The sequence below is a fragment of the Haliaeetus leucocephalus genome, unplaced genomic scaffold (genome assembly GCF_000737465.1).
Source record: "Haliaeetus leucocephalus isolate CR32 unplaced genomic scaffold, Haliaeetus_leucocephalus-4.0 Scaffold234, whole genome shotgun sequence".
In the NCBI taxonomy this organism is placed as follows: domain Eukaryota; kingdom Metazoa; phylum Chordata; class Aves; order Accipitriformes; family Accipitridae; genus Haliaeetus; species Haliaeetus leucocephalus.
Window position 1 is genome coordinate 209,264 of NW_010972670.1, and position 12,281 is coordinate 221,544.

At 37.2% G+C, this 12,281-nt stretch overlaps 1 protein-coding gene across 2 annotated transcripts in view; it reads left to right on the forward strand.

Moving 5' to 3' along the window:
- The first annotated feature begins 27 nt into the window (after nucleotides 1–27).
- NT5C3A (5'-nucleotidase, cytosolic IIIA) overlaps nucleotides 28–12,281 on the forward strand; it is a 29,204-nt gene continuing 16,950 nt past the window's right edge. Inside the window, exon 1 of one of the 2 annotated variants that reach the window (XM_010567972.1) lies at nucleotides 28–326. In XM_010567972.1, the coding sequence (XP_010566274.1) occupies nucleotides 189–326 (138 nt within the window). In that variant the 5' untranslated portion in view covers nucleotides 28–188. The remainder of the gene's footprint in view (nucleotides 327–12,281) is intronic. The other variant, XM_010567974.1, reaches the window with a different exon arrangement.

The following is a 12,281-nucleotide window of genomic DNA, read 5'->3' on the forward strand; positions in this document are numbered from 1 at the left end:
GCGGCGGGCGGTGCGCGGCGCCGTCGTTGCCGACTTGCCGGGTCTGGCCGCCGGTGTGGACCCGGCTCGGGCCGGCGCTGAGGAGAACGCACACACTTCGCCATCCCCGCCCCTCCTTCAGCGACGAGGGGGCGGTCCTGCTTCCCCGCAGCGGCTCTCGGCGCCTTGGCTTGCCCCGGGGAGCTACCATGGACAGGACCGCCGTGGCGAAGATGGGAGCGGTGGCCAGCGCCAGCGTGTGCGCCCTGGTCGCCGGGGTGGTGCTGGCCCAGTACATCTTCACCATGAAGAAGAAGACGGGTCGGAAGACCAAGATCATCGAGATGGTACGTGGTAAGAGGCCGAGAGCGGGGCGACGCCGGCCGCACGCCCCTTCTCGTTCTTCTCAGGCCGGCGCCTCCCTGGTGGGCCCGCTCCCACCCCGGCCGGCCGTCTGTGGACGCAGGCGGATATCCCTCTCTGCCTCGGCAGGGCGCGGGCGGTCCGACATACGCCGCCCTCAAATACGAGCCCTTTGCCCAAAGCACGGGAGTCCCTTCTCCTTCACATCCGTGCCTTACAGACCCTGCCGTCGGCAGTTTGTCTGCTGGCTGGCACCAGAAGATGAGATAGGTCTCTTCTCCAGATGTGTGGGGCTGTCCTTGTCCTGTGTCCACCCCTCGAGGCGAGGGGGCGGAGGAGGGACGTTGAGCCGGTTTCTCATCACGAGGACAGAGGCTGAAGGCAGGCGCAGCTGTTCCACCACAGCGAGATCCACTGGCACTAAAAGTGTCTGCTCCGGCTTGTCCTGCCTGGCCTATATGTACCTATGCGTAAAGCTATCGGTCTTGGTGGTAATTTAAAAGTCTGCGAGTAACTTGTTTAAAAGAAAAGGGGGGTGGGGCGCATGTTCAGCCATCTGTTGAAACTGGGAAGTAATGTCTGTTCACAGTTACTGTAAAAGGAAGACGGAGCTGTCTCTCACTACCCTTGTTATACTTGTTATTTAGGATATTATTTAAATATCTGCTTATCAGGAACTGGATGGTAAAAGGTCTTAGACAATATGCTGATTACATGGAAATCCTTCAAAATTTGAGTTTATGATTTGGACACCGCTGTACTGAAGAACTGAACTGAAAGCACCAAGTCACTTGATGTTAGCCAATGGATATTTTGTGATCTCTCCTGCAAAACCTTACTAAAAGCTCAGACTTTTTTTTTTTTAATTGCATGTGGAAACATGTAAATTACACATGCAAATTGTGAGCTGACTACTCCTTGACCATGTGATGCAACACTTGCCAGTAGAATTCATGCCATACAGTTTGCGATAACGTAAGTCCGGACAAGAATTCCACTGTGTGTTTTTACTAATCATAGAGTCATACTTACTGTTGAAAAAATATCTGAATGCCATTTCTAGTCTTCAGTTACATCATTCAACAATTTGGAGGGGAGCGTCTTGCTTTTTAGTTTCTGTGAGCCCACTTACAACAGCTTGTGATGGAGCAGAAAGTTTAGATTGCCATTTTAGAGAGGTTTTAGATCTGTTTCTAAAAAAGGGCCCTGGACTCTATAGTAGGATTTTACAAAACTCATTTGAAAACTTACAGTGGCATAACACTGGTTGACTATAAATTACTCTTTTTTTTTTAAATTCTGGTACTGTAGTACTAGAACTTACTTCAGACTTATGTGGACAACAAAATAACAACATTTAAAAGCCTGATCATGCAAACACTCAAAAGGGAGATCCTATAGTTTCACCAACTCGTATTCACAATATCCCATTTGAGCTGTAGTTCAGAAAGTGCCTGATAATTGCTGAAGGTGTATTTGTATTAATTTTGTGTACAATGTTTAAATGGTGTTTTGGCTGGGAAGACTTTAAATTTTATCTTTGTTGCAAAGATTTTGCCTTTGGTAGGGAAAAAAAAATTGTTATGCCAATGTTAAATTGATTTCTGGTAAGTGAATTTCTTAAGTATGTACTTCAGATAACATTTTCAGAGCTATGCTCTTGGACACAGATTGTGATCCTAAATAGATACTTTGAAAAAATTCTGCTTTTATGATCAGAGCTTTTCTCAACTTTAAATTGCAAGGGAAGAATAAAGCTTGTTCAAAGCATGTCAGCTTTCTCATACGGAAACATTTTACCAATTGGATGCAACATGTTAATACTATCTGCTCACTTAGAGAGCTGGCATTTCAACCAATATTCAAGTTAGCAGCTTCCTCAGCTAATAAACATTTTTAGTTCATCAGCTGCAAATCTTTCTTCCTCAAGGAGTATTTTCAGCAGACACGTGTAATCAGGCTGTGAAGTGTCTTTGAAATAAGTGAAATAGTTGTGTAAACTTCATACTAAGGAGTTTGGTTTGTCAAGTATGGGCAAAAATGTGTTTAGGTGTTTGTTTTACTTGAATATGCTGCATTCTGGAGAAATTCCTGAAATCCTGAAATAGTTTTATCCACCAGTGTATATTTGATTCAACGTTTGTTGTTTACAAGATACTGTATCTGTTTTAGTTTATCACGAGAGAGACCTTCCTTCAAGCTTTGGAAAGAAGGTGCTGTTTTTCAGTCTGTAATTTAGTGTAAGTTAGGGTGGTGCTAACAATACTGCTTTATTGAAATGTGTTTTTTCTAATACACAAGTTTACTATACCAGGCTGGTCTTCTGTGTTAGATTAAAATTACAGGATTGTTCTTGTATTTTCAGCAGATTTTTTTGGTTCAAGTTTTCTTTGGGGAACATTAGACTTTGGTTAACATTAGACTTTGGTTTTATACCCCCATTAGACTCAGAATTACCTTGATTTATAACTTTCATCAAAATCAATAGGGAGCAGACCTATTTATACCTTAGTTGTATGACTTTAATTCTCACCAATGAAATATTCTTTCATTATAATTAACTACAGCAATCACTTTTTTGACTTTTTTTCTTAGTTAAAATAAAATTAGATTAATAAAAGACCTAAATGTAAGTAAAAAGCTGACTTATAGCAGTGTTTAAATGCTAAAAAGACAGTGACCTTTACAAATCAAATAGAATATCTATAAGACAAGTTAATATCAGGGATTATGATGCCAAGAATGTTTAATGTGTAGAAAAGTGGAAAGGATTCTCAGGCATTGTGGAAAACATAAGGGTAACCATGTTTCCTTGTTGAATAATAAAAATCAAGAAATTCTTATCTATCTCACATTTCAGTAGATGAATTCTTTAGCAAAGTAATTAGCCTGGCACACAAATTTAAGCTTAATAAAGACACCATAAAATTACTGCATCTTCTTTGGAAGCAAAGGTTTAAGTCTGGAATTAAAGTATTAATATTGTGTCTTCATTGACCATCTGAAGTTTGCAAATAGGGAGTTTGCCTTAGGCACTGATAAGTGTAGACAGAGTTACTTCAGCTCCACTGCTGAAGTAACAGAGGCATTAATAGTAAATATATAGCCAGTCACATGAAGTTTTACTCAGTCTGTTAAGAAACAACTATCTCCCAAAACCTTCTGTATTACTTTGCACAGCCAAATTGCCATTTCTGTGAAACTGTAAAAGCATTCCTACAGTCAGGTGAAGGTAAACATTAGCTGCAATGTTGCTAACTTTAAATAAAGAGAAGGTTAATATTTAATTAGATTCTTAAAGTAACTTATTAGATAATGTTTGATAGCTACTTTAAAAAGAGATTAAACCTTACAGTAACAATCTTTTGGATTTTTCAGGCCTCAGACAAGTTTGCAATGAAGTTGTGGATCCTTATATAGCAAATCAATTCTGCTGACATGTAGACTTCAGTTTCTTGCTTACTCTTTCTGAAGCCTTTTAGAAACTCAGCAGAAGACAGGTGTTCACAAACTAGAGTGAAAAATGTTGCCCAAGTCTTTCAAAAACACTCATCTATAAGGAATAGCCCATGCTAACTCAAATATGGGGTTAATGTAAGAAAAACTGCTTAATGGAGTAACAGTATTTTTTGTTGTTTGTCCGTTTAATAAACAGTTGTTAAAACCTTGGATTTTTTTCAGCAGCTTGTTCCTCACTCTTTAGTTTTGGAGCATTTTATTGTATTTATTTTATAAGGTTGAGAAACAATAATAGAACTGGTTGAAAACAGAATAGCAGAATATCTTAAACTGAGACTTACTCTCTCAGGTTTGATTTCCGGAAAACTGGGCAAAAGCTTAGTTACGTTTGTCTAGATCTCCATTCTGTACCTGAAGTGAGAGGATCCAATTACTCGAAAAACAGACTTAGTATCAAATTTCAACAACAGCAAATTAAAAATCAACTTAAAAAGCAGTTTCTTATTTTACAGGAAACCTTTCAACCAGCCATTGTGAAATGTCTCTGACCAGTTTCCTTTTTAATATGTTGGGGAGGAAAAGAAATGCACAGATTTTGGCAGCATTAGAATTTACCTGGAGAGAAATAAGCAAATGTCTAAGGTAACTGAGGTTACTGCTGTTTACCTGCTTCACCAAGAAAGAAAGTAACATAGTGTGACTATCATAGGGTTTGCGTAGGGAGAATTATTCACTATTATTACTTTCTTTTACTTGCCAACTTCTGGTGAGACTGGCTTCTTGTTTCATAGGCCATCAGAGCATTTGTGCCTCAGATGAAGCATACAGACCCTTACAACTGGCAGCAATCACATACCACTCCACTTCTTTATTCTTGTCTTGTTGCTAGTAACTAGTTGTTATAATTACTGTGAGGTTACTCTGGCATGAGACATTGATGACCTCCAAGTGGAGGATAAAGTAAAGGAGTATGCAATATGTAGCATCCATATTCAAGAATCTAAATGGCTAGTATGTGAAACTCCTTCATACATACTTTTTCCTTTACAAAGGCAAAGAAGAGTTTGAGCCTGAGCAAACTGGAACCAATAAAAAGGGGAATGGAAGGAACATGGGCTCTATCTACCACTGCAGGATATTATCAGTTTCTGGGTAGTGCAGTGATAATATTTAAAATGTTGTGACCTTGAGAGCTATCCAGTGATGTGATCCATGTGGGAATAATACTGTTCGAAGAGAACAGTGCCATGATATGAACCTAAGTAGTGAAAAGTGAAAGAACTCCTGAGACCTGATACTGCCCTTACCTATTGATGTGTGACTGAGACCCCTTACATTACTAGCGACTAGAGTATTAAAATAATTTTTTAGAATGTCGTTAAAATTTTAAAACCAAGTTAAATTTGATATGAGTACTGGAGATTTCATATAACTATTTCTATAAAACTTGGGGGTTTGTTTAGACTGTACTCCTCAATAGAAGAATCACATTGACACAGTGATAAACACCAACATTACTAAAACAAGGTTGTGTTGCCCACAGGCTTTTTGCACAGATAATCTTAATATATAATAATCTAGAATGTGGCTTGTAAAGCAAGTTTACACAGGCCAGGAAAAACACTTTAAGCATAGTTCATGTTGATATAACTTAGACACTAGTAATAGGTTTTTATTCTCACTGTAAAATAATTCCGTTGGAAATGTAAAAAATTTGGATCCTGGGAGAAGAAAAATTGACTCAGTTTCAGTGTTTTCTTCTAACACTGTTAAGAATCAAAAAGTAGTCTACTATACAGATTATAGACATACTAATATTTTACTTTATTTAGTGTAATAAGTTGATCCTACAATTTAACCACCCGTTTCAGAAGTAGGTTTTAATTTTCTGAAATTGCTGCTGCCTTTTTTTTTTTTTTTAATTCAGTATGTCTTGAAACATATATTCTTACAAGGAATGGGTATGGGAAGATCAATTAAATTTTTAATTCTGCATTAGTTTCTTTAGAACTCATTTATCCTAGTTATAACAGTTATCAAAAACATGATGATGAGCTACACCTGAAAATTGAGCTCCAAGTAGTAAATATAAGTAAATGTCAGGATACAATATATATTGTATGTATAGGCTCAGAAGAACTTGTTTGCTACTTTGTTTTATCTTTTGTATAAAGTCTATCTCCAAGACAGAAAAGCTATCTTTCAATGAATCATTCTGCTTGGGAATATGTTTACCTTTTCATAAATGCTTGGTATGTGTTAAGTCATATTTTCAAGTGATTTTTCTCCTCTTTGCAATAACTCTTGATTATTGGTTGAGCTATAATGGCATCTGTTCTATTAAACTCTTTTTACAAATTAAGACCACTAGCAAATACTGCAAGTATTAAACATGTCACCTTTAACTGTCAAACAATATAAGCAGTAAGGTTTTTTAATTGTCTGAATATACATGTCATTGTAAATTTGTTCATATCATGAATTAAAGTTGCATAGCATTTCAACAGTCAGTCTTGAGTTAACAAGAACTATCAACTTTTATAAAAAATACCCAAATTGATCAATATAGGCATTGAAGAGACCCAGGGTATGGATCCGTACGTTTATAGGCAGGAGAATACTAGCTGTAAATTCAATAGCAACTTTAGGTGTACCTGTAAATGTAAGAATGTCACCATTTGTGTAAGTCTGGAAACTTTAAAAATACCTGAACTTTTGAAGTTCTTTCCTTAAAAAAAAAAAAAAAAAAAAAAAAAAGCTGCCTCTTACCTTTTATTTTCACTTGAATGAATGGCATAATGCAAAATACATAATCTTTTTCTGTGTTGGCTAGTTCCAGTTCACGTTAATAGCCTTCAAGACATCAGCCACCTTTCTTCCCTCCATGTGTGCATACGCAAGCATATTTTGTGCAAATATACTACAGTATACTCTTCACTTACTGTGAAGAGTAAGTCTTGGAGAGAGTTTAAGGAAGAATACTGGAAGAGAAGCGCACAGTTAGATTTTATTGCTACAATTTGGTGCATTTGTCAAATGGTAATTAATTTTCAAGATTTAAATTTTAGGTAGTTGAGCTGCAGCAGACAGTGTAGAGCAGCAGGTGGCACTAGTGTGAATTTTGTGTCTTTGCACAGTAGATCTCCGAAGATGGATACGCACTGTTTTGTAAGTAACCTGTCGTTTAAGAAATCTTGTCCTACAACGACTGGCACTTCTCAGCCACTACCTGACTCCAGGTTAGACACGTACAACTGAACTTCTCCTGCAGGCAGAGGGCCTAGAGTAGCAGCAATGTCTCTGCTACCTGCCAGATGCTCAGCACTGAAATTTGGCTGATCCCATCACATGCTAAGTGCAACTGAGAGGCAGGAGTAGTTCACAAGACTTCTTCCTGGCCTCCTTTCCTAACCAGCGTGTAAAGAGATACAAGACTGGGCAAGAGAGTTGGGTAAGTATGCTGTCATGGAGGATGTGGAAAATAAAAGTTAGGACATGAAGTCTAACTTTTCCCCAGCCTTCCTACAGTCATGTTACTGTGCAGCAGATGACCTGTAGTGACTATTTCTTCCTGGGCAGAGGTCTTCATATAGCAGTTATGTTGACTAGTTGCTGGACATCAGCCACTTTCTCTTACCCAAAAGTAATCAATCACCAATGGTCAGCTGCTGTAAAACATCAGAGAACTTACGATGATTGCAGTAGGCAGATTTTTAGTCCCATGTCAATCGTGCAGCAGCTTGACTGGCACTATGCCGTTAAGTTGGAATCTGTGGCTGTTGTGTTGGTCACCTCTATCTTAGGTTATTTGTGTGGAGTTTCTGACTTTTAAAAAAAAAAAAAAATCAGTACTCATTAAAAGTCCACTGGATTTTTCTAATTTGGCTAATCCTTGTATCAATAGAGTGTTTTACTTGAATGTTAAAAAAGGTCAGGCATTTTTCAGTACAAATGGACATATGCTTAAGGTTGCAGCATTCGGGTCAAAGAAGACACCATGTTTAAATGCTAAAAGTAACTATATTCTTTTTGTTCAGTAATGCCACAAAAGAATACAGAACTGCACTGACTTATCTCAGACAATAATTACAAAAATAATTTTTAATAACATTTCTATACATTATGTAAATAATGCCCGTTGCTAGAAGGAAATGTGGCTTCTGCTTTCATATATGCCAACCTTTAAAAAAAGAGTTAATTTATTTACTTTATAATTATTATTTTTTAAAGGTGTGGGGCAAGGCCCAGACTTGGACACTGAAGATTCATTAAGTGTCTGAATACAAAATTTCAGGCTTCTTGGGCTCGTTTTGCCACCAAGAAAGATTCCTGTTCAAAGGTACTTCTTACTTGTTTCCCCGCTCATTAGCTGTAGCTTCCTTCCTGCACCCTTATATAAAGAACTGTTTGTCTGCTTTGCAAATTGGATCACTGAAAAAATCCAAGTTTATTAGAGCTTTTGTTTTTCCATAAGAAATTGTTTTACTCCACCTTAATGCTGACAGAACGAATACCACTGAAATGTACCATTAATCCTGTTCCTTTAAAGCTTTCCCTCTTTCTTGGAAACTTACTAGTTATCAGACTAAAAGTGTAATTTTTACACTTAGCAGTTATTAACACAATACTTATTATCCTGGATTGCATCTGCCTTTGCAGTGTAAATCGGTTATGGGTAAGCCTCAATCTAGTCTGCTTTCCATGTTACCATGGAAAAATTGTATGTGAAACTGAAGGGTAGGAATTAGTACAAAGCAGTAGCAGTATAGTACAAAGTATAGTAGTGGTAGTATTACTACAAACCGGTTTTGAACATATCCTGTATCACCTCCAGAGGGCAAATGCAGAGAGATACAAGAAATAAGGAGCATCCAGTTGCATCTTTGAATGGATCCAGCAACCAGAAACACCCATAAAACAATGAGACACAGGGGCAAAACAGTCCATCATGCCTCAAATTATTATGCTGCCTGTTACCTTTAAAAGGAGTGTATGGTAGCTGTATTTCATCTTTAGACTTAATGGATTATTTTTTCAAGACGTTTAAAGAAGGGTCTGTACTCAAAGAGATCTTAACAGTTAAAAACTTCATTAGTCTCAATGTGTAAGTTTAACTGGAATATTAGCACTACATTCTTCCATCAGAATTGTAGTGTCTGGTAATGCATTGTAGATTAAACTTTGTCCCGCTGACATTGCTTTCAAACTGGGTCCCGCAACTCCACTATTCAAGGGTCGGAGTTTATTTGATCTAGATACAGCATTCTTAGGCTTAGTGAAAAAAAAATCTAAGCAGATGTTTTTTTCTTAGAAGCAGATAAGAGGAGAATCAGCAGCAACTGCTTCAGTCCAGGCCTTGGGCTTAATGCAAATTCCATTCTAGTTAGTGTTACATGGGAAGCTTCTAGGGAAACAAGCATTTTTTTTTTTAAGTTCTTTCAATGCATATGCATATAAATATATACAGGATATTTAATTTTAAAAAGTATACATGCAAATCTACAGTTTGGGGAAAAAATAGTATAGGTCATCAAAACTACGTTCTTATGCAAGGTGAGCTTTTGCACACCTAATAGCTAACTAAGAATTTATAAATATACCACAGTATCTACATACTGCCAGTTCTTAGAATTCTATACTGTTTGCCTAGATGTTTTGAAGAAGGATTAGTTGTACTAACCACTTCACCTGTAAGCATTCTTTCAGAAAGTGTTGGATTCTGTGTAACATGAGAACAAAGTGGATCTTTCAGATAGCCAGACTCCAACATCTATCCTGTTACCATAGCAGTATTAAAGGAAAATGAGAGTACCACTCAAATTAAAAAACTGTAATTTGACAAAAATTAATTTTCTGTATCTGTGCTCTCTGAAGAAGAACCAATAGGAAAAAGGAAGGAGGGGGTAAAAAAATAAGATACTTGAAATAAAACTGAAGTACTATCATGAAGAGCAAATGTTTCTCCCTGTTGCCACATGTTCCAAACAGGGAGTGTAGACTTACCTTCCATGAAAGGTCTAGCCTGATACAGATAGTATCATCTGTCTAGCAGCAGTCTATAGCAGAGGCCCAGGGAAAGCAGAAGAATGGGGCAAGTTGTCATGATTTTTTTTTCCAGAATGATTTCCCAGCCTCCAGCAGCTTGTATTTCAGAGACAGTGTCTGTAATTTAAGATGAGCTTTTTTCATGTTGTTTTCCAGTACCTTTTTAAGGCTCTGTAAACTTACAGTATCACCAGAAATGAATTCCACATCTTACTACTTTACTTAATTGTGTGACCTGTAGCTGACTCCTTTTATTTGTTTTGAATGTGCCTCCTGTTAATTTTAGTTGATGACCTCTACCTCTTACACTGGAAGAGACAGTGAACAATCTTTCCCTATTAACCTTTTCTATGCCATCCAGTTATTTGTTTTCCAGGCTAAATTGTTCATTGTATGGAAGCTTTTCATATCATGGCTTATCCTTACTGCCCTTCTCAGGGCCTTTTCCAGTTCTGCTCTGTCCCCTGTAAGGTAGGGACACCAGAACTGCATTTAGTATTTAAGTTGGATTTATAAAGAGGGCTATGTAGAAAGCATTGGTAAGAATAGGCACCAGTGAAATATAAGTATGAAGGCCAAGAAAAAAGGCTTAATTTTCTTCTGCCCTGCATCAAGTGAGTGTCACAACCTTGATTTCTTCTTTCAATTCTAGTGCTTTAGAAGCTCTTCATAAAATTTAAGCATAATATAATAACTTCTTAGTATTGATCTGAGCTTGCTTACATTTAGAATATTTTTATATTCTTTTTTTGGCAAGGGTAGGGGAGGAATTGTTAAGAAAAAAAACAGATTAAATTCTGGCTCAGGCAGGATGTCATTTATAGACCAGTATTTCCAAGATACATTGTTACTGACCGAAGAGCACTTGGTCCTTTCCAGATACTCACTGATTACTAAACAATATATAACTTTTTTTTTCTCTCCAAAGTGAGGGAGTGAGAGCAAAGCACAGAGTTGAGGTGATTCCCCTAACATAGAATCGGAGACAAGAGATGCCTGCCCTGAGCTGTATTTATTCAGTTCCAGAATCTTTAGAACTGGTTCTGTACAGTTTGCACCCCATATATTCTCTCAGAAAGAGACTAAATTTTTGCCTGGAGTAATAACTGACAGGAGGAGATCCCAGGAAATACTGGAAATTCAGGCCCTAGTTACTACTAGTTCTTCATAGACTTCTATAGAGGATTTGAAATACTGCATGAAGTATCCATTTCTATTGCCACAGTTGTTAATACTTCTGAGTTTTGTAATGGGTAACAATATCTTCATAAAATTTAAGCATAATATAATAACTTCTTAGTATTGATCTGAGCTTGCTTACATTTAGAATATTTTTATATTCTTTTTTTGGCAAGGGTAGGAGAGGAATTGTTAAGAAAAAAAAACAGATTAAATTCTGGCTCAGGCAGGATGTCATTTATAGACCAGTATTTCCAAGATATTGTTACTGACCAAAGAGCACTTGGTCCTTTCCAGATACTCACTGATGTTTGAGAAATATGTCTTTGATTAATGTGCAAGTCCATCAAAACCTCTTAGCCCTATGTTCTATTACCTGGACTTCAAGATACCAAGTCAGCAATGTATTTGGCTTGCCTTCATTCCTACTTTCCTGTAAGATTCAAGATGTCTGTTGATTTATCACCAGCAGAGATCTCTGCTTTTAGAGTGGTTTTGTAAACACAAGAGGAAGATGCATAAGGGACAATGATGCTACAATATCTTTTATTCTCTCATCTGAACAATCATTTCCTTATAGAGTTGCAAGTCATGGTTTCCTACGTGTTTCAAATTGATGCTAAAAACTCTATTCATTTTAGATTTACAGAACTGTAGAAACTGCTTTAAAAAAAACAACCAACCAAACAAAACCACACACAAAAAAACCCTTCAAATTCTGACCTCATAGACTTTCATAGAGTAACCACCTTGAGAGATCATTAAACCAGAATCATTTGTCTCACTACACGACCTTAACATAAGCTAATCATTGTTCTTGTGGACACTGCTTAAAACCTTTGCTTAGTCCTAATGAAACTGATGGTCTACGCCATGCTTAAAGCATGCTCTTATCTTGCTGGATTACAATGTGTCTTTATGTAACGTTATTTTTTTAATGAATGACAGTCATTTTATTGAGATAGCATTTTTTTTGTGAGTGCAACTTCATAGTGATTGTTTAAACACAACAAGAATAAATACTTAAGAAGTTTAGCTGTTCTTTATACATTTGAGTGTATGTGTTAGCACTTATGTGTTCAATACAGCCATAAATGATCAGACTATAGATAATGACCAGTTTTATCTTGTATTGTAAAGAAAGACTGATCTCTGATCAGATCTAGAAAATCCTTATAAAATAAAGTTGCTAAATATGCCTTGTGATACAGTGCTTACCTTCTCTAATTGGTTCTGTGCATGCATTTATTTTTGCC